This window comes from Andrographis paniculata, unplaced genomic scaffold (genome assembly GCF_009805555.1).
Source record: "Andrographis paniculata isolate CXL003 unplaced genomic scaffold, ASM980555v1 Contig59END, whole genome shotgun sequence".
Lineage (NCBI taxonomy): Eukaryota > Viridiplantae > Streptophyta > Magnoliopsida > Lamiales > Acanthaceae > Andrographis > Andrographis paniculata.
Window position 1 is genome coordinate 6,758,414 of NW_026137594.1, and position 23,545 is coordinate 6,781,958.

Below are 23,545 nucleotides of genomic sequence, written 5' to 3' on the forward strand. Positions count from 1 at the left end.
TAGAAGATGAGATGAGATGAGATATGGATGGATGGATGGAAATGATTGACAGACAAGGTGAGGATTCCACTTATTCTTCTTTCCAGAACATCCACCAGCTGCTGCGTTTGAATATGTATACATACATACAGTGATTGAGTAATGTAAATTGGAGTAGGAATAGTTGTACCGATTGACCGACCAGCAGGCATTACATATGCATTTGGAAAACCTCAAAGTTGATTGACATGAATGGCGATTGGCGGCCATGTATGTATATGTATTCTATTGTAAAATACCTACTTGAAACCAACTAAACTAACCAACCAAAACCAATCACGCATAAAAAAGTGGCATAGCGTAGCCTACAGGGTAGTAATGCCTTCAATCCCTCCCTCTCTCTGTCTCTCTCTCTCTCTGTCTCTCTCGCTGTTGTGAATACATTCATTCCATTCATCCATACAAACTACAGATATATACATAGAGATGGATTGATTATTCATATTGTAATTATACATACATATAATTAGAATGCAAAACGCATAATTGGAAACCATGCCTGCCTGCTTCCCTGTGTTGTGTTGTGTTGTGCAGTGCAGTGTCGGGTCCTAACCTAAACCAACTAACTAACTAACTAACTAAGCTGCTTTAATTCCTTAGCTTTTTCCAATAATAATAACAATAATAATTAATTAATTAACGTATCAACTCTTGGTGGCCACATTCCCTTATAGCGACTTCCATCACATCCCCAGAAGAAGACCCCAACACATCACAGCACTCTCTTCTCCTTCCACCACCACCTTCAAACTCATTCTCCTTCTTCTCAGAGTATACTCTGATCTCCTTTAGCTTCCTTGGCGATACACTGTCCACTGTACAGTTATCCTCACCCATCGCTCTGTAACTGCTCATTATTCCTGAAGAAGAAGAAGAAGAAGAAGAAGAAGAATACATCACCTTATGCATGAAGAAAACCGCTGGCCTACGGCATCGATCAGGGTCATATCCCACTGTGTCCACTGCATATACATCATTAATGCCACCTCCTTCTCTCCAAGGGCCATATGTTTCCTGTACACGCAGCACATCCAGCAAGAACATGTGGTGGGGAAAGATCTCAACTGCATAACCCCAAGACACTGAAACAGTCCAAGAAAACCACCGATCATAGCACACTGTCTGCTGCACTACCCTCTCAGAATCAATCCTTACAGCTCCGAATAAATGCTGCAGTGCCTCAAGTGGTGTCATTTGGGGGAAAACTGGATCCAATGCTTCCAGATGGTGGAGTGAAACCAATGGCTGCAGCGGGTGGGAAGCCAAGAAACCGTGCATACTCCCTCGAATATCCATCTGATCCAATGTTTGTTACATCATCACGCAATCCCAAAGAGCCACAAATAACTGAATAATGTTATACAATACAGACTTCAGAATACACAAAATTTTAAAAAGCTGACGAGTGAGATACCTGATGAAATCCAGGCTCATGGGTCAACCCAACTCCAAGCTCTGCCAAACAGGCCTGAATCCTGGCATCGCTTCCATACAAATGAGGATACCTATGCAGACAAGAATCCAAAACCTTAGCTAATACCCTTGCCAGAGGATAGCTTATAGCAAAACCAGCCCCTCCAAATGCCATTCCGTAAGAATGGATCTTGTTCTGAACAACACTCTCCGAATTAGCGCCAATGTAATACCAAAGGCCATGGTCATACTTACACAGCATCTTCACCAAATTCTCAGGAAAGAAAATGGTGTCATCATCCCCAAACACAAACCACCTCACATTAGTATAGTTCAACCAAACTGTCTCTGACACAACACGGGCTATCCGTATGGCTGACCGGAGGCCATTCCTATAGGTGTAACGGAAATGGGATGTGTCTCCTGAGAGGCAAACAGGAGGGAATTCCGCCTGATCCATCTTTGCATAAGGTGGATATGTGTCCAAGAACACACAGCCCCTCATTTCTTTGGGCCTCCACCACAGCCTAACATAATCTTTTCTAGTCCCCCAAGACTTCTCACTGGAAGCAATGCCAAAGACAATATGTGCAAGTGAAGTTTTTGAAGATAAAGCATTCGATGAAGCTGATAAATCTGCAGATTTTATGTTTGGAAAGATGAAAATTGAGGTGAGTAGATATGAGATGCATAGAACAGAAGAAATGACTATAAAAATTGTGAAGCGACTAAGCGAGTGATGCTTCAATTGTAGAAATTGCATTTTATGTTTCCCTGTGAAGAGAAAAGGAAAACTCTATTCCACTCTCTAGTCGGTCAAAACAAGTGAAAGTTTTACTTCCCCTATATATATGCATGCAAATAGAATAAACAGAATAATCTACGTCACATACAGCAAGAACATAGAAAGTCAAATGCTTTGGCTATCAGCTAAATGAACATGGGAACAAAAATCAAGGGAGGGTTTCAGTAAAAATATATATTAACTTAGATTGTACTCCAGGGCACATGATGTCATGAGCCATTTCCCAGATGCTACTTAAAGTAGATGCTGAAAAGTATATCCAAAGTAAAAAACAACAATAACTACAATGCTCTATGCTAGAATTATTCAAACAATCATTTTATGTTAATCGAATCTCTAAATTTATTCATTTATAAAAAAAAAATGGTTTCCATAGGAAGTTCTCAATAATTAGATGATATTCTTCAACTAACAGTCCACCTCATTATTATCCAAACCAAAACCAAAACCAAAACCATATTTTAGAAATAAAGAATTGAGAAAAATAGCATTGAGTACATTGCAAGAATATGCCAGCATTTGAAACAATGGAACAGGAATATTTAATCTACAATTAACTACAACCATCATAACACCACAATGAAAGCCATCAGAAGTCTCATCCAGGTAAAAAAAAAAAAAAAAAGCCAAGCAGCGCACGGTATTGTCCATCCATTCCACACCAACCAACTAGATAAAATACATTGACAGGTGCAAGAAATATATAAAGCCACAATTTATGAGGCCAAGAGACGCCTGTTATGAGTGAAAAGAAAACTGGTGAATGCAAAGGTATAAACTATTGAGACTGCAGAACTTCACTCAGCAAACTTTGTACACACCGTTGAGACTGTGCAAAACTTAACTCAGCAAACTTTTCAAAACCTAAATTCAACAATGTACCTGGACTAAAAGAAAGCTTCACGTGTCAACTATAGTTCCAGTATATCACTAAGAAGGAAATACCACATTTATCCCCTCATGGCAATTAGTTCAAAAATCCCACAATTCCTTATTTGGATGGTTATGTCTTCATCTGAAGATGATGAAATAACACAGCAATGACGACGGGGTGCCTTCATCTAGCATAGAAAGAAAATAGCCATGAGAAACAAGAATTTGCTCCAACAACAGGTTGAATATATTGAAGGAAAGCACCAGTAGTACCTGTTCCATATCAAATCTTACAACAGGCGAGAAAACACGAACTACTTTAAATTTCTCAATAACTTTGGCTCTAGTACAATTTCTAGCCTCATGTCTAGTGTAATTGGTCCATACCCCATCTGTATCTCTAACTGCAGAATGCAGAAAGAAAACGACAGGTCTTTTGCATGGATCATTCGGGTACTCCCTCATGTTAAACATAAACCGGCTAGAGGCCACATTTTTCCCTCTTTTCCATGGCCTAAAAGATCTCTGAAAGGAAAGAAGTTCAGGAAGATGTTGATTTCCTTCATATATTTCAACAGCATAACCCCAAGATGCAGATACGGTTATCAAACTGTTTGCATCATAGCAAACTGTCTGTTGGAAAATTCTGGCAGGATCAAGACTCACAGCTTTGAAAAGATGTTCTAAAGACTCAGTCCTGCTCATGAAAGAGAAGATGGGATCTACAGCATCTATATGATGCAGTGATGCCATGAGTGATAATGGATGTGCAGACAACAATCCATGAAGATTTCCCCGAACATCAACCTATAAATTACCCAATATTACACTTTACTACAAGTTCAATCATTTTATTTATTAACAGATAACATAAAATAAAATAAAATGGCTCGGACCTGATGGAATCCTTGTTCAACTGTCAATTGGACGCCAAGCTCAGCTAAGCAAGAGAAAATCCGAGCATCACTTCCATACAAATGGGCATTCCTGTTTAGGCAAGAGTCAAGAACCTGTGCCAAAACCCTAGCTAGAGGGGCACTAATGGCGTACCCGCCACCGCCGAACGCCATATCGAAATAGAATTTGTCATTCTGTTCATAGCTCTCGGAATTACACCCAATGTAATACCACTGATTGTGATCATACTTGGACAAGATCCTCGCTATATTCTCAGTAAATAACAAGGTATCGTCGTCACCAAAAACGTACCAGTAAATCCCTGGAACGTCAAGGGCAACAGCATCTCTAACGACTCGAGCGATGCGGTGGCCGATGTGACGCGACGAGGCGTTCGGAGAGATGATGATGGGAGGGAGAGAGGCTGCCGGCTGAGGCTGAGGCGGCGGACGATCCAGGAAGAGGAAAGTGGTGTTGAGTCGAGAAATTGGAGCGTGCCAAACGCGGATGTATGAGGCGCGGGAATGAATGGATGCAGAAGAAGACGCGATGGAAAAGAGGAGGTGATGGAGGGGCAATGGCCCCGATGGAGGAGCAGGAGAAGAAATGGTCGTCTGTTGGTGGAGGTCGAGAAGGTGTATGTAGAGGAGGAGGGTGGCCGAGAGGACGGCCGACACGACTAGGGCACAGTCCCGGACCTCAACCTTGCGGAGGCGCGATGTGCAGGAAGTCCCGGTTCTCCGAAGCGCCATTCCGTCTATCTCAAACACACAGACAGATCAATCCTAGCTTTGTAGGTTGGTTTTTATTTGATGCAGTGAAACTAACATCTCAACGACGACGTTTTTTTGTTTTTTTTTTTTCAACGACGACGTTTAAGGCGGCAGCCATGTGCAGTCAGTACTGTCCAAACGAAAATAAGTCCTGCCTGAACCACTACATACATTCAGATTAGGTACTCTTGTTTTTTTTCCATTTGCATTTTTCTTAAGATCATCCATAATCCATAATGCAAAATAAATTTCTTATTTTTATAAGGTTTTTTTTTTCTCACCACTATCGTATCACACTAGTTTAAAAATCTATAAAAAATTTACACTGTTATGATTTATTTATTCATTTATTAGGTGTCATTTTATTAATGTATAAGTTGTATACATTTTATGTAATAATGCCAAGTGGCTAATGTGTGATGAGTAATCACATTTTTTAAAGCCTATTTAAAGACATTTTGTAAATTGAACTAATGATATATGAATTACTCTACTCTCTCTCTCTCAAATCAATCTCACTATCTATCTATTCCTCTCTCTAAAATAAATACAAACTAACATATGTACATCTATACATATACATATACTATATATATTACATATCATATATTTTATACACCATACACACATATATATATATATATTTTATCTTATATAATTATATATATTTGTTATATTTTATAACACGTTAATCAGCACAAGGCTTTGCCGAGGAAGTGCACATAAAAGATAGTGTATTTTTTTGTTGTTGTTTTTGTTGTATTATTCGGAAGGTTGCAGAATTTTTGGTAAGTATTTATTTTCTTTTAACAATGTCTAATATAGCAAAGTTTGAATTTCCCCCACTGGCAATTACCGAAAATAATTATATGCCGTGGGTAATGGATGTCTAAATGCACCTCGAATCCATGGGGCTTTCGAAAACAATAATTAGTGAAAATGAATGCACAAATCAACAACGTGCAAAGGCAATGATTTTCTTGCGTTATTATATTGACGAAGCCCTGAATATTTAATGGTGAAAGATCCATTTGAATTATGGACAAATTTGAAAGATCGGTTTGGACACCTGAAATTTGTCATATTGCCAAAAGAGAAACACGCATGGCAACACTTGCATTTGCAATATTTTTAAATAGTTGCCGATTATAATTCTACGATGTTCAAAATCACGTCCCAGTTAAGATTTTGTGGAGAAAATATTACTGATAGAGATATGTTGGAAAATGCGTTCACCGCGTTTCATGTCTTTAATATAGTTTTACAGCAACATTATCAAGAAAAGGGGTTTTAATAAATATTGTGATCTTATTACTTGTCTCCTTGTTGCTGAACAGAATAACGAATTATTATTGAAAAATCATGAATCGAGACCAACTTGTGCAAGTCCATTCTCTGAAGTGAATACGACTCAGTGTTTGAATAATATGCCTAGATTCTACCGCGGACGAGGTCGCGGACAAGGCAGTGGACGTGGATTTAGTCGTGGACGTGGAATGAGTCGTGGACGTGGAGCCGACCGTGGACGAGGTCGTGGCAGGTTTTTTTATTACCGTCAGAGATATTTTGATGAGCAGGAATCAAATAGGCCTATGAAGCGGCTTCAGAATGATGTCCACATCAGGGAGCAATATTTCAAGTGATGTCCACATCAAGGGAAGTATTTTTAATGCATGAATGACGTACTCTTTTTCCTTGACTAGGATTTTTGTCCCGTTGGATTTTTTCCTAGTAAGGTTTTAACGAGGCGTATTAATTGCAATAAAATAACACCTAAGGGGGAGTGTTATGATTTATTTATTCATTTATTAGGTGTCATTTTATTAATATATAAGTTGTATATATTTTATGTAATAATGCCAAGTGGCTAATATGTGATGAGTAATCATATTTTTTAAAACCTATTTAAAGGCATTTTGTAAATTGAACTAATGATATATGAATTACTCTACTCTCTCTCTCAAATCAATCTCACGATCTATCTATTCTTCTCTCTAAAATAAATACAAACTTTTACATATATACATCTATACATATACTATATATATTACATATCATATATTTTATACATCATACATATATATATATATATATTATCTTATATAATTATATATATTTGTTATATTTTATAACATACACAGTTTTTATCTTATAATTCAAAATAAAAGTTTTTAAATTCTATTTTTTCCACTTCAACAAATTTATTATTTTATTTAATTTAAATATTATATATTCTATATTTAATTAATATAATTTATAAATAATTAAATAATATATAGTAAATTTAATATGAATATATTTCTTTTAGACAAATTAATAATATTAATTTAAATCTAATATTAAAATAATATTTAATTAAACATTTTATATAAAACATTTAAATATTAAAATTTTACAAAATAAAAATATTACTATTGAGCACAAAAAAAAAAAGATAGGTAGGGTTTTCGAGAATGGGCCTATCAAATTAGGTTAAGATTTATTCGAGTTTAATGGGCTTTCAAAAGTCCGAATATAAACGCGGTTAAGGAAGAAGCTTCATCGGGAAAAGGCAGATCAGGTATAACAAGGTCGGGTGCAAAGATCGGGTGCGATCAGGTCGGGCACGGAGCTCAGGTGTAACAAGGTCGGGTGTGATCAGGTCGGGCACGAAACTCAGGTGTAACAAGATCGGGTGCAAAGGTCGGGCGTAATAAAGTCGGGCACTGAAGTCGGACGTGGTCGGGTCGAGCTCAAAGGTCGGGCGTAATAAGGTTGGCCACAGAGATAAGACGGTATAAGGTCGGGATTGAAGGTCGGGTGCGATAAGGTCGGGCATTGAGGTCGGACGTAATGAGGTTGAGCTAGAAGGTCGGGCATGATAAGGTCTGGTACAGAAATGAGGCAGGATAAGGTCGGGCGTGATAAGGTCGGGCGCTGAGGTCGGACATGATCAGGTCGAGGAAGGAAGCAGTAGATGTGCAGGTCGGGCGAAAGAGCAGTTCCTGGACAGTTGAGGGAGGTTTTAACTGATGAGCGGGTTTGAAGGCACGACTTGGTGAGTCGGTTAACACACGTGTCAACAGAAGAGAACTTTCTGGGCGGTTGACAGCGGTTGCTGTAACCGACCAAACGGCGGTTCAAAACCGTTTCTTTAAAGGGTTTTAAATAGGTCTGTTCCTGACCTAAGAAACCATCTTCAATCGACATCAAGTTCAACAGAATTGCTTTTGGGGATCACCACTTTATTTTCCAGTATGTAGTTTTTATTTTCCTATTTTATTTATGTATCCTACAGTGTTTAGAGATTCCTAATCTCAAGCACTAATTATATCAAATTCGAAGATAATTTCCTATTTTCGGATTTTACTTTTTATTGTTGAAAAAACACATCAACAAATTGGCAACCACGGTGGGAGAAAGACAAGATTGCTGATCCTACGTCAACAGAGAACTTCATACGATTGAGGTCCGGCCGAATCATCGGAAGGATCCATATGGCAGGCTTACAGCCTCAACCATTTTCAGCACCGATGGGAGAAACTGTTTCACCACCTGTCATGCCAAATGCAGGGGAAACACTTCAAGCACCTGCTGACTGGGTGTCCTATGTTCAACAATTGAACAATCAACATAATCAAGCTATGCAAAACATGTTGCGTGAGCAACAAATGTTGCGGGAGCAACAAAATCTTATGCAAAATATGCTAAATCAGGCGTTATCAAGGGTTACTTGCAATCCACCCAGACACCGCCAGAGTCATCACCATCCAGATTACAGGCAAATTTTGCGGGGCCCTCTTACGTGGATAGCACTTTTCCAAGTGCTACTATCACTAGGGTTGACAGGGGAAAGACTCCTCTCACATACCCAAATAATATTCCACTGGGTGTTAGGGTCGAACCAACCGACCCCAGAGAAGAAAGATTGGGAGGACAGACTCACAATCTCATTCCTGTATTTGACCCCGTTCCACCAGGGTAGATCCGGAGGATATTATTCAAGTCTTGAGAGTGCATTTTGGAATGAATCCTCAGACGGTCAACAGACCAGCATATCCGAGGCCATTCCCAGAAAGAGTCATGAATGAGCACCCCCTTCCGAGGAATTACAAACCACCCGACTTTCACTCGTTTTCGGGAGAAGATGGAGCATCAACCATTGAGCATGTGGGACGCTTCACGGCTCAATTGGGGGAAGTGGGCAATATTTCGTTTTACAAATTACAGTTGTTTGGATTATCGCTCACAAGAACCGCTTTTTCATGGTTCGCTAATTTACCACCGGGACAGTTGCAAACTTGGGAAGGTCTGGAGGCCGCATTCCATGCGAGATTCTTTAATCCGCTCCCAACGGTTTCGCTCGCATATCTCTTAGAGATCTGGCTGATGCCAAAAGAGACTGCTTATCAATTTATAAAGCGAATACATCTAATGAAGGGACAGTGCCCGACAATCATTGAAGAAAGCGAGATGACCAATTTAGTGGTCAGGAATATGCACACCAGACTGCGGGATGCGTTGACAGCCCACGATATTCAGGATTTGGCCAGTCTGGCTTCCAAAGCAGGAAGGCTAGAATCTCTTTTTAGAGAAAAAGATCATAATTTCCGACGGAACAGGGTTCAATAGATGGCTAGTGTTGATACAGAAATGTATGCACCAGATGACGAGCAGGGAAACATCATTGAAGAAATGGCGGCTGAAATTGTGAGCGGCAAGCCGTATGTGTGTTCCAAACTAAAGCCCCTTCCTGGGACAGAAAAGAAGGAACAACCAACCTTTGATGCGTCTAAAGCAGACGGGCAAATTCGCATTCCTAAAGGGCAACGTTTAGCAACGAAAGAAGAGATAAAAGGGAGGCCATACTGTAAGTGGCATAATTCTTTTACGCATTACACTAATCAATGTACGCATTTCCGAAAGGAAATACAGAAGGCTATCAGAGCAGGGAGATTCAAGTATGTAACAATGGGAGTGGAACACCAGCCGTTCCCAAAAGTGACTACTGCTGTGATCTCACTGCGTTCTTCACAAGATACGCAAAGTGAGGATGAGGAGAATACCAAGCGAAAGGAACGCAAGCCCAAATAGCGGGAACACAATAAGGAAGACAAGTTCAAAGTGTGTGAAACTAGAGTGGCGGAGAAATGGGATAAATACGATGGGTCTTTCGAAGTGGAGTTGAAGGATAAAGCTGTGGTTTGAGACCGGCCGACGCACAAACCACAGCCAGTTCATGACAGATGGAGCCGAAACAGAAAGCCTCTACCAATTGACATAGATCCTCGATTTCCAGGTATGAATCGTACACAAATTCGTAATGCTAAGCGCAGTTATGCGGTTCGGCGTGGAAAACGAGTAGATAAAAGGAAAGAGAAGAAGGAGTCGCCACCCAAAAGGAAAAGCTCGAGCGACCAACTACAGGAGCACTGGCAGACCGAAAAGCCTATCAAGAAGGCCAAGTGTTTTCGGTGTCAGTTCTGCAGACGGATCAACATTGATCCTGAAATAGAGGATGCTGAAGAAGAGACTCATGAGATAGTCTTCGGGTCCTTTGGTCCAGAAGAAGCGAAGGTTTTGCACAGCAAGATAGTGAAGATTGATAAACCCGAGTTCAAAGTCAGGATGACTGATATGCGATGGTTCGACGACGTAGAAGAATAGCCCATATGGGCAAAGTTCGAGGAAGAAGAAGAACCAGAGTGGGCGGCGATGACTGGCAGACCCCCACCTATGATTTTTCCGCCTATACCAGAAGGAGCAATCCCGCACTTAAAACCACTGTATATTAACGCTCACATATGTGGTAAGCCGATTAACAAGGTTTTTATTGATAATGGAGCCATTTTCAACGTCATGCCTCTTAAAACTTAAGGAAATTAAGCAAAGGGATTGGTGACCTGTCTCCAGTAGATATTGAGATGACAAGCTTCACGGGGCAACTAACCAAACCAGAAGGGATGATGGTCGCACCCATTGAAGTCGGACCAAAGGTAATTTCAACAGTCTTTTTCGTGGTAGATGCTAAAAACTACTTATTCGGTCTTGTTGGGGCGAGATTGGTTTCACGCTTCCAAATGCGTGCCTTCTTCTCTCCATCAACAGATCATGTTTTGGGAAGGAGACCAGGTATTCACCATGGAAGCCAGTGCCAATCCGTTCGGTTCTACAGAAGGTGTGGAAGAGTCGGTGCTTTATTCAGAGTATGTACCGCCGATTTCATGGACAACTGTGGTAGATAAATATCCCTGGAAGGGCTGTAGGCTCACTGCATAGGGTTATGTGTTTCATTAGAAACAATCTTCTGTATTATGGCTCTGTCGTTAGCCAAAATAAACTTTTTATTTATTTAAGTTTAATTATGGAAGAAATAAATAAATGTGATAAGCTGATTAGGCAGTTTTATTTAAACCAGTTAATGGTTAGGTTACATAATACTGAAGGTTCCAACAATAATGTTGGCAAGGGAGAAGGTTTTCGCTGGCCTGATCTCTTAGAAAAGACAGAAACTTCTTTGTCAAGTCAGGATCCTCTCATTGAGTATAATGTAGGAACCGAACAGATACCCAAGATGGTCAGGGTAAGTGGTTTATTGTCAAAAAACCAACATGAGCGAATGGTAGCGTTAATTCGGGATCATAAGGAATGTCTGGCATGGGATTACTCCGAAATGCCCGGATTGGCGCGCAATTTGATAGAACATAGGTTGCCTATTAAGAAAGGGTTTAAACCTTATAAGCAACCACTGAGGAGAGTGAGTCCAAAATTGATGCCCCAGATCAAAGAAGAAATCGAGAAACTGTTGAAGGTTGGATTCATTCGACCATGTCGATATGCAGAATGGTTAGCCAATATTGTTCTGGTAACCAAGAAAAATGGAAAGATTCGAATCTGTATTGATTTTAGAGATCTCAATCTCGCCACTCCAAAAGATGAATATGTCATGCCCATAGCAGACATATTGATCGACTCGGCAGCAGGGCATCGAATTTTAAGTTTGATGGATGGATACGCAGGGTATAATCAAATTTCATTAGCAGAAGAAGATATACCCAAAACCGCGTTCAGATGCCCATGAGCTTTAGGGATCTACGAGTGGACAGTATGCCATTCGGTTTAAAGAATGCTGGAGCAACTTACCAACGGGCAATGAATACCATCTTTCATGATCTGATCGGTCAGTCAATGGAGGTATACATTGATGATGTGATCATTAAGTCTACCGACTTTGAAACCCATCTGGTTGATTTAAAAAATGATTTTATACCGATGAAGCAGTACAACCTGAAAATGAACCCAACGAAATGTGCCTTTGGAGTTTCGGCAGGGAATTTCCTGGGGTTTTTAGTACATGAAAAAGGAATAGAAATTGATGCAAACAAAGCCAAGGCTGTTCTGACAATGCGGTCACCTCGGTCGGTCAAAGAAGTGCAGTGTTTTTTGGGAAAGGTAAATTACCTAAGGCGTTTTATATCAAATGCTGCAGGGAAATTAAAACCTATCACAAAGTTACTACAGAATAAGGCGGCCAATTTCTCTTGGGGTCAGGAGCAACATAAGGCATTAGAAGAAATCAAGCAGACATTAATTAAACCACCTGTCTTGGTTCCCCCAAGAGAAGACCGACCCCTTTGGCTGTACATTGCGAATAGCTTTGATGTTGTGAGTAGTCTGTTGGTGCAAGAGTGGGAGGATGGTAAGGAGAGGGCTATTTATTATTTAAGCAAAACTTTGGCAGGACCAGAGTTGAATTATACTATGCCCGAAAAAATGTGCTATTCTTTAGTTTTTGCGTGTACTCGGTTGGAGCATTATATTCTGCCAAGAGAAACCGAGGTGGTTTCTAAAATGGATCTGATCAGATTAAGTCTGCATAGACCAACCATGCAGGGAAGATTAATGAAATGGGCAATCAAGTTGGCTCCTTTCGCATTGCGACACCGACCTATCAAAGCGGTGAAAGGGCAAGTTGTAGCCGATTTATTGGTTGCATTTGCAGGCGATGAATCATTAGAAAACAAAGTAGTGCCATATATACGCAGGCACTAGTCCTTGGAAAATAGTTTTTGATGGTTCTCGTTCAAAAGGAAAGTCGGGAGCATGAGTGATACTAGAAGGACTAGGAGCCAGTAGAATTAGTTTGCAGCTTCAAATGGAAGAGATAACTCATAACTCGGCAGAATATGAAGCACTGATTTTAGGTTTGAAAGCGCTTATCGCTAAAGGAGTTCAATCGGTCCTAATTTGTGGAGACTCTCAACTTGTCATCAACCAAGTATTAAAATGGTACGCTTGTAATTATCCTCATCTGCATCGATACCGAGATTTGGTATTTCATCTGTTATACAGAATTGTGAAGGTAGTTTTTGAGCATGTACCAAGAACATAGAATCGGTTGGCTGATAATTTGTCTCAGAATGCCTGCCAGCAACGGTAGCACCGACTCCAGGATTGATTGGAGAACAGAAATTATGGTGTATTTGGAATCACCAAGTTTTGCGACTCCTGTGGGCATTCGGTTGAAAGCCTTACGCTTCCATCTTATTGAAGGGGTTCTATATAAAAAAACCTTTGAAGGAGTTTTATTGAGGTGTCTGGGGCCTGAGGAATCCATTAAAGTAATGAAGGAGGTCCATGGAATATGTGGGGCGCATCGGGCAGGTTTAAATATGCGATGGGCTATCCATCGTATTGGATTCTATTGGCCAAAGATTTTTGATGATTCTATCAGATTTGCTAAGGGATGCCAAAAATGCCAGAGGCATGGTCTATTAAATCATCTGCCAACAGCAGAATTGCAGACGATGGTTAAGCCTGGGCATTGGATGTAATTGGAAAAATTCATCCGACCTCGTCGAAGCAACACTCATTCATTTTGGTAGTGACTGACTACTTCACCAAATGGGTAGAGGCAGTTCCCTGGAAGAATGCAATGCAGAAAAAGGTGATCATGTTCGTGCTTAATCACATCGTGTATCGGTTTGGGATTTCGCATACGCTTACAACCGATCATGGGTTAATGTTTACTGGGGAAAAATTCGTTGAGTTTTTGGCCGAATTCAACATCAAGTTGCACCACTCTTCACCATACTACCCACAGGCGAATGGGTTGGCCGAAGCGGCAAATAAAATTGTTATTGGCATCATCCGGAAAATGGTGGAAGAAAATCCAAGGAAATGGCACACATTGTTGTCTCAGGCGTTGTGGGCCCACCGAAATAGTAGAAATACTTCTACTGGATTTTCCCCATAGCAGTTAACGTTCGGGCAAGATGCTGTTTTACCCGTGGAGTTTGTTGTACCCTCACCCAGAGTGACTAATACAATAGCGTGTATCGACGAGGCGTATGCACAAAGGATGTGGCAACAATTGGAAGAAGTGGATACAGATCGATTAAATGCTTTGGATCAAGTGGTTAGACATAGTGAAATTGGGGCGAAATACTATGGAAAGAGAGTATTCCCTAAAGTTTGTGCAGAAGGGGATTTGGTCTGAAAGACAATTCTGCCTACCTATAAGAAGGTGGATCAATTAGGGAAGTGGTCTCCCAATTGGGAAGGTCCCTTCATCATTCATAAAGTGATTGAAAATGGAGCTTTTATTATCATAAATCAAGAAGGAAAGCTGGTACATGAGAATATTAATGCTAAGTATCTGAAAAGGTATTACCCTGCCTTTTCAGGACATTGTCATTAATTCTTATTATAACATATAAGAACCCTTCCAAGGGTTCGAACCTATTAGGAAAGGGTTCTCTAATTATCAGAAGGATAGTGGTCGTCTGGGTTAGAGGTTTCATCCCAACTCGCGGAAACCATTTTAGGTTCTTCATCCAAGAGGTTGTCCAAATCCAGGTGGTAACGATCCCACTGATCTTGCATGTCTTGAAGATCTTGTTCGGTCCATGCCTTCATATCCTGTAGAGAGTGACTCTCTCGTTCAACAAGGACGCGTAGTCTGGAGAGTGTTGATCTTTGTTGTTGGAAAATGTTGTTCCAACTGAGGTCTGGGAGAATGGCAGATACATGATGGTCTATCATGTCCAGATGATGATCAAGATTAGATATTCGAGTGAGTATATCGGTGAAGGATTCATAGCCGGTGGATATACGTTCCATCAACCGGATCGTACGATGAATGGTTTTCCTGCCTCTGCCGGAGGACCTAAATTTAAAATCCAGTTGTTTCAGTACCTGTATCAGGTCTTCAGCGTGATGACCTATGGGGTGTTTTCCTACTAAGAATGGTTGCAGAGAACCTTCCCAGTTGGACGAAGGGACACGAAGGCGAGGAGAAACCATGTTGAGTGATGATGTGAGGGATGATGATGACGTTTGCACTAAGAGGTATGGAGTTTATATAGATGTTGTGATATTTAATGTAGGTGGTTTATTAAATGCGCAAGAAATATGGATCTGTATTTGATGTCTGACTTAGTATAAGCGCAAGGAACATAGGATCTGTGTTCTGAAAATAGGAAATATATAAATTAAGTCTGGAACTCTATACAATTCGTATCGGGGTTACATAGAAAGCAGGGCTCTTAAAGCAGTCCAGAGGTCGGTCTATTTTAGCTCCGACTTGGTGGCCCGCCGACGCTGATAAGCTTCCTGGTGTCTCTGGACGAGTCTCATTTGTATAGTTGTTTGGAGTTGCTCGCAGAGACTTGTTTGATTATGGCAATGTGCCTCCACCAGACGACTCCCTTCCTGAATGCTATCATCCAGGGACTTCAGTTGTTCTTGGAGGCGTCTAAGTTCTTCCGTCTTTTGGGAGATCTCAGCCGCTAACGTGTGTCGCGCTTGTCGGAGTTCGTCCACCTTGGTCCTAGCAAGATTAAGGTCCTGATCGAACTTCTTCAAGTTTGCCTCAAGATTGGTTGGGTCAGCAGTCGGCTGAGATGAAGTGGCCTCGGATGATGGGGGCGGATCAGAGGCAGTTCGGCCTGAAGTTCGGTGATCCTGGCCATCATCCGATCAAGGACGGAGGAAGCTCCTGATTCCAAGGTGGCTGAACCAACAAGGTTATTGCAACCTGAACTTGAGCCGAGAGGTCGGCTACACTCAAGTCGACAAAAGCCAAGTCGGCGCAGTGCTCTACAATAGATCTGATGGAAGTCGGGAGGTTTACTCGGGCCAAAATATTCATCTCCTGGGCAACCTAAGGCGAAAGGAAGATAGTAAGTTGGGGAGACATGGTGAACTCATTACGATGTAAGGTTAAAGTTTACCTGATTTAGGGTGGCCGTGGCTTCGGAAAGGGCCATGAGTTGGAATGTTGTGGGGGAACCGTGATGAGTTGTCGGGCCAGCAACCGACTCGTCCCATGGTTAAAGACGATGGGCGACGGCTGGTTCCATTCCCTAAACAAAGAGTGTTAGGCAAGAAATGAGGGGAGAAAATTGGAAAATGGATAAGAGAGAACACTAACCGAACCCCTTGGGGCAAAATTGACTGACGCCTTGCCCGACTTTGAAGAGGAAATTTCCTCTATGTCATGAGGCGGTGGGTTCGGTTAGACTGGTTGAGGAACAATAGGAGGAACCTCATCGACCGATTGAATGGCTGGTTGTAAGGGTAGTGCGGCAGCAGCTTGGTCGGGTAGTGCCATGACTGGGTCAGGCAATTCTGCGACCTGGTCGGGCTCTGGCACCACCGCAATTACAGCAGGTTCCTGGTTGGAATAAATTACAAGTGTTAGAGGTTCTGTAAAAGAACAATATAGAAAGGTTCTGACAGTTACCTGTGATGGTTCCGCAACTTGGTCGGGGAAGGCGACGAGTTGGTCGGGCGTCGCCGCGACCACATCAGACGCTGGAAGCAGTGGAAGAATAATTTGCCTTCCCGCTGATTCTTCCGGTGGGTGTGCCTATAGTAAGAGAGTTGAAGTTAATGGTTGAAGTAAGTATTTTCTTTTTCTAAGGAATATTAGGAAATACTTACCTCAGTTTGCATGGGAGTCGGTTGTGTGATGGTCGGTTGACCGACGATCGGGAGTTTTTCTGAAAGGTCGATTGGTTGAGCATATTGCTGTTCGGTCGGGACCGCAGTCAGTTGATCTGCGGTCGGGACAAAGGTCGGTTAATCTGTGGTCGGGACTGCAGTTGGCTTGTTTGCGGTCGGGACCACAGTCGGTTGTTCTGCGGTCGGGACCAAGGTCGGTTGGTCTACGGTCGGGACCACAGTCGGTTGCTCTACGGTCGGGACGGAGGTTGATTGAGACGAAGTCAGATTGATAGGCGATTGCGCCGTAGTCGGCTGAGATATGGCCGGTTGATGTTCAGTCGGTTGAGAAATAGATAGGGCAGTGGTCGAAGGACCCTCTGAAATAGAAGATTTTTAAGTTAAGAAGGGTTTGCACGGAAAATGAAATATAGAAGAGAACAGACTTACCAAATTATTTCCTCAATATTTTGGCATCCCGCTGGTATCTACTGACAGAGATGCCAAATATTCTTTGATGACCTGCCTCTCAATGGTAGGGGCGACCTTCTGCTTTTGCTTCCTTGTCCCAGACCCGACTACAGCAGGCGCCTGCCTTTTTCTTCTCGGGGCAGTGGCCAATCGAGGAGAGCCAAGCCCCAAGACTGGGGTGGGGCAAGTTTCCCAACCAATTGGTCGGTCGAGGGAGCAATTAAAGATCAGGTGGCCGACCACCAAGCAGGATATGTTTCGGTCGCTGAAGGTTTTAGGCAAAAAGGTAAGTATGAGTTGGAGGTGATATAGTCGGTGAGATGGGAAACGTAGGTCGGGATAAGCTCGGGGATCACTAGCCCTTCTGGGCTTTGAGGTATAAGGTGAGGTCGGGCCAGTGGTCCCGGTATGCCCTGACAACAACCGAGCTGTCGGGCCAAAAATTGAGGTTGATAATTATAAGTGTAAAATAATCTGCGGTTTTTCTTGTCCGACCTCTTACTTGAAAATAGAGATCGGGGTTTCATGGAAACGTCCCAAGAGAAAGAATAGGTCGGATGAGGAAGAGGATTGGGATGAGTTTGGGAATGAGGTGTGTCGGGATGAAGTAAAAGAAGATCAATTGAATATTGTATAAGAGTTTCGTAGACATAGAAACGGGAGTTGCTACGATCCTCAGTCAAAATTTGGGCGATGACAGGGTCGGATGGATATAGATAAGAGGAATTAGGGGTTAATCTGGCCAAGGTATAACCAATGGACCTGTATGGGTTTGGAGTGATAGGAAGTCGGCCAAAGAACGCAGTGGGGAAGTACAGACGGAGCCATAATTCCAGGAACCAGAATGGTCCCAAAGCTGCTGTGTTTGCCTTCTTGGTATCAGTTAAACGGGTGCTCACTCGGGTTAAACCTTCAAAGAGGTTAGCCAAAAAGAGGGTTCCCAATGAAAAAAATGGCCGCAAGCCAATTGAATGGCCAGATCGACTTGGGTAAAGAGGATGAGTTTAGAAGGGGAGAGAATGATGTATCTGTAAAGAAAAGAAAAGAGATTCAACCAAAAACATCCAACTTCGAAATTACGAAAGAGATTTCAAAAGGAAAAAGTATACCTGCAGAGCCAGAAGAGAAGGAATGCTGTGTGTTCTAGTTCGGAAACAGGGCTGCCTTCCTTACCCTGATAGGACCAGCAGGGAGGAAAAATACACCCATCTGGGAATGCCAAAAGGCTGCCATCGCTAGTAAAGCTTTTTCATGAAGATACAGAGGCTGCGTTGAAAGGAGTATCGCCTTGTCAATGCCTTGTTTTTTCCATTGTTCTTCAAAGTGGGGGAGAAGCCGCGCGTACTATTTACGGTAGGTGTCTTTTGGATCAGTGAGGTGAGTTCTGATACTGTCCAGAAGACGTTATGGCTTGAACGCAGCATCGTTAACAATGATTGGAGAAACCTGAGAAATAACGGATCTCATACGATCAGCGTCTTCGGTGGTGGTGCAGTAAGGGCGTACGGTAGGGGTGAAAACCCTCGAAGTCACAGAAGGTACTGAGGGGTCAGCCCCATCGAAAGGAAGAGCGGGGACGTATTGGTTAGCCATATGCGAAGAGGTGCAGAAGACGACGAGGAAGAAGGTTTCAGAGGAGGCAGTTGGATAAATGAACAAAGAAGAATTTTCAGAACTTTGAATGCGTGAATTTGAGAGGGGGAAGGAAGGGTTTTACATAAACCCTTTGATTTGACACAAAGCAGTGTAATGATCACCCTGCTCTGCAAACCCCTAAACGTCACGTCTCACGCAGTTCAAGGAGCGACGTTTAGGAGTTAGGCAGGATGAGGCAAGTAGTTGAGCACAAAAAAAAAAGATAGGTAGGGTTTTCGAGAATGGGCCTACCAAATTAGGTTAAGATTTATTCGAGTTTAATGGGCTTTCAAAAGTCCGAATATAAACGCTGTTAAGGAAGAAGCTTCATCGGAAAAAGGCAGATCAGGTGTAAAAAGGTCGGGTGCAAAGATCGGGTGCGATCAGGTCAGGCACGGAGCTCAGGTGTAACAAGGTCGGGTGCAAAGATCGGGTGCGATCAGGTCGGGCACGAAACTCAGGTGTAACAAGGTCGGGTGCAAAGGTCGGGCACTGAAGTCGGACGTGGTCGGGTCGAGCTCAAAGGTCGGGCGTAATAAGGTCGGGCACTGAAGTCGGACGTGGTCGGGTCGAGTTCAAAGGTCGGGCGTAATAAGGTCGGGCACTGAAGTCGGACGTGGTCGGGTCGAGCTCAAAGGTCGGGCGTAATAAGGTTGGGCACAGAGATAAGACGATATAAGGTCGGGATTGAAGGTCGGGTGCGATAAGGTCGGGCACTGAGGTCGGACGTAATCAGGTTGAGCTAGAAGGTCGGGCATGATAAGGTCTGGTACGGAAATGAGGCAGAATAAGGTCGGGCGTGATAAGGTCAGACCCTGAGGTCGGACATGATCAGGTCGGACAAGGAAGTAGTAGATGTGCAGGTCGGGCAAAAGAGCAGTTCCTGGACAATTGAGGGAGGTTTTAACTGATAAGCGGGTTTGAAGGCACGACTTGGTGAGTCGGTTAACACACGTGTCGACAGAAGAGAACTTTCTGGGTGGTTGACAGCGGTTGCTGTAACCGACCAGACGGCGGTTCAAAACCGTTTCTTTAAAGGGTTTTAAATAGGTCTGTTCCTGACCTAAGAAACCATCTTCAATCGATATTAAATTCAAGAAAATTGCTTTTGGGGATCACCACTTTATTTTCCAGTCTGTAGTTTTTATTTTCCTATTTTATTTATGTATCCTACAGTGTTTAGAGATTCCTAATCTCAGGCACTAATTATATCAAATTCGAAGATAATTTCCTATTTTCGGATTTTACTTTTTATTGTTGAAAAAATACATCAACAATTACTAATATAAATAATATTAATTATATACAATATTTAATATAATTAACAATAAAATAAATAATAAAAAACAAAGAAAATTTTTATATGCTCGGAGAAGAGAGAAGATCCTAGAAAGACGATCAATCATTCTCATATTGATCCGTTTTATGATCTTGCAACACCATCTTCCACTCTTCAATTGAACCATTCATTTGTTCTTCTCAATCCAACATTGGTGGGCCGAAATCAACAACTTATCTTTTAGAGCATTCATAGTCCTGTTGACATTAGCAACGTCTCTTTTCCATCCTTTCTCCTTCTCTTTCTCCATGGCCACTGCGTGCAGATAAGCCGCCTCCAAATTATGACCAGCAACAGGCTTCTTGGATCATTTCAGATACGGAGACTTTCATTTCAGATAAGGGACAGTGTCAAGAGCATTACAGAACCTTAAGATGTTAACATCTTTCATCGACTCCAAAATGTCCCTGAATTCAGAGTCACTGATGCGCATTGCACCAAAGAGAAAGGCCGTCACAGAACAACCCATGGATGGATGGCTGCTGCTGCTAATCTTATTATGCCCATCACAGACAATGTTTGTTGCATTCAGACTTGCAAGAGCTCTGCCCAAACTATGCCCGGTGATCTTTATGCTTACCTCTTCATTCATGTATTGATTCAACAATCTTGTTATTTCTGAGAGAACCTGGAAAACGGTAAGTTGAAAAGTGTGAATCAATGGTAATACTACTACAAGATAGTTTCATATTTGATTCATTGATCTCGGGCGCTGGTTTTGTTCAAATTTGAGTTGGGATTGTATGAAGTGTACAAGGACACAACATCCTGGTGCACCTTAGCATCACCGCAGGCTTTTCCAAAAATGGTGGATTCTGATACCAGAGGGAATTCAAAATCCTTGGCCCATTGGACTAGCATAATAGTCCATCTCCATGCAACTAGAATGTCTCTTTTTTTCCAACGCCATCTTTTCTTCATCAGTGGCATTGCAACATATCCCATCCAGTTGGATTTCCCACACCAGACTGTTTTATGGCCTAGGGATTTTAAGATGAACAATTTCGGGACTTTAATGTCTGATGTGTCTATTATAATAGAAGCAGATTCAATCATAATTTCTCCTGAACCAATCACTAGGAGTCGAGCCCATAAATTTCAATTGATAATTACAAAATGTGTCAAACTTCAAATAGATGCTACTGTTGAACTCGACACCGAAGATGGAAACAAGTTATACATTCTTCTAGAATTGGACAACAAGTCCTAAAGACCATAAGTTCAAGAACATTTTACAAAGCATTGGACCTCGCAAAAATAACTACCCTAATTGAAGGGATCCTAGGAATCAATATCCAATAATTGAAGGAATTCCATAGATCATGGGATTGCCGAGAATCATAGGATTGCCATCAATTATGGGTCAATAATACTTTAGTAATGCTGATTAGAATCTATATGACTTATTTCCATTAGGAGTGTACTTTCTTGTTTTATTTCTCATAGGTCCTCTATAAAAGGTCTCATGATTATCATTGTAAGATTTATTCAACAAAGATATTTTATAAACTGATTTTTATTCAAGAGCGATTCTTGTGCATTGTTTTTAAGTGTAATTTTGAGTGATTCGGTTAAATTTTCATATCCTCAAATCGAGTTGTTTCGAGTGATTTGAAACAAATCGTGGCCTCTTGAATAGTACTAAAACTATTCTTGCCTTACCTTGTCTTGTTGGTTTGTTTAAAGGATTGTGAGACGTGAGCATGATCTCTCGTGTTGCCTTCCCGACTACCTCTCAATTCAAGAAAGTCCAGTTTATCTTCATTAATATATACATACACATATGCCCATCCATCTTTTTTGCTACTAAACTCTGCCCAATATTATTGTTACTTATTTTTGTGGAATTTGATCCAAACTGTCATTTTTGGCAAGTTCGCATCATCTGGTATCAAAACTAGTTGATACAATCTAAAGATTGTTATCACGGTTCTAATTTGAATAAAAACGTCCAAAAAAAAAAAAGAGAAGAAAGTCCCAAGAAATAAACAAAAGGAAAAAAATCTGAATAAAAAAATCCAAAAAAAAGCTTTATTAATATTCTCATTTTTCTATTCTATTATCTAAACGTCTTATTACTTATAATTTTTACTTGAAATTTCTTGATTTGGAAATTGCAGTACGCGTTGCTAGTTTTTTTTGAGTGAGTGAAACACAAGTGGAGTGAAAGAGTGTTTGTGGCGAGATCCTTACATACCAAAAAGCGTGATTCAAGAATGAGAAATCTATATGAGGAAATTACCCTTTCATTTTTACATTTTTACTTTGATGGTAGGTGAAGGACACCTAGACGAGCATCCTAATCGTCAAATCGCAGCACTATCCAAAGCATTGGAGCACGACTTACAAAACAACTTACTGACGAGATGGACATTGTACACTCGATGTTGGCCGATCTTGCTCAATCTATTCGAGAATTGAAAACTAAGAGTCAAAAGATCTAACCTGCCCCCGATCCTAGTCGATCTACAAAGCGGAATCCTATATACGAAGGTATGGAAGACTCTCTGAAAATTTTGATGAAGAATGGGAGCCACCCCCTCCAAATAGAGATAACCAAAATCAAGATCCTATGAGGAACTTGAAAATTAACATCCCTTCTTTCAATGGAAGTTCTGACCCGGATGTTTATCTTGATTGGGAAAGGAAGATAGAGATGGTTTAAGATTAATCTTCATATGATGATGAGCAATGAACGAGGATTATTGTGATGGAGTTCACCGATTTTGCCCTTAATTGGTGGAAACAACTGAGTACGAAACGAAGTCGAGAAGGGAAGATCCAAATCACCACATGGGATTGGCTCAAAAAAGCTATGAGGAAACAATTCGTATCATCCTATTACAAGAGGAAGCTGCACAAGTTCCAAAAATGTCTCAAGGTAATAGAAGTGTAGAGGAGCATTACAAAAAAACTTGAGACAACCATGATGCAGATTGATATTGTGGAGGACCCGGAAGCAACTATGACTCGATTCATGAGTGGAATCAATTGAGATTTGAGAGATATTCTAGAGCTACACCCATATGTTGACTTTTCGGAATTGCTTCAACGTGCGATTTTATTGGAGAAGCAACACAACAAAAGGGGCGTGCTGATTCTTTCAACCGATCACCACCCCGGTCCCATCCAAACTATCTTGGAGTCCCGAGGTATTCCCACGACTAACGTCAATAAATTTTCTAATGTTGATAAAGGAAAATATATTGTGCATGCTGATACAATGCGAAACCCCCAAAAGGAATATGTCCATGGAAAAAATCCCCAAAATTGTGAAATTACCTATTTCCGGTGTCAAGGGAAATGACACTATGCCTCTGAGTGTCCAAACAAGAAGGCCATGATCTTGACAGATACTGATGAATTCGTCACCGA

General features: G+C 41.4%; 2 protein-coding genes across 3 annotated transcripts; both read right to left on the reverse strand.

The window, feature by feature from the left end:
- Positions 1–456: 456 nt before the first annotated feature.
- Positions 457–2,215, reverse strand: LOC127258495 (uncharacterized). Its single transcript, XM_051285346.1, has 2 exons — positions 1,454–2,215; positions 457–1,335 (listed from the first exon to the last, which is right to left on the reverse strand). Exons 1-2 carry the CDS (start codon positions 2,213–2,215, stop codon positions 676–678), a joined length of 1,422 nt encoding a protein of 473 aa, XP_051141303.1. The 3' UTR covers positions 457–675.
- Positions 1,951–4,870, reverse strand: LOC127258310 (uncharacterized). Of its 2 annotated transcripts, XM_051285108.1 has the most exons (5): positions 4,027–4,870; positions 3,797–3,937; positions 3,404–3,655; positions 3,140–3,318; positions 1,951–2,088 (listed from the first exon to the last, which is right to left on the reverse strand). In XM_051285108.1, exons 1-4 carry the CDS (start codon positions 4,777–4,779, stop codon positions 3,208–3,210), a joined length of 1,257 nt encoding a protein of 418 aa, XP_051141065.1. In that variant the 5' UTR covers positions 4,780–4,870; the 3' UTR covers positions 1,951–2,088; positions 3,140–3,207. The 2 variants fall into 2 exon arrangements, with proteins under 2 accessions (XP_051141065.1, XP_051141064.1); XM_051285107.1 differs by having other exon boundaries at positions 3,404–3,937.
- Positions 4,871–23,545: the final 18,675 nt, after the last annotated feature.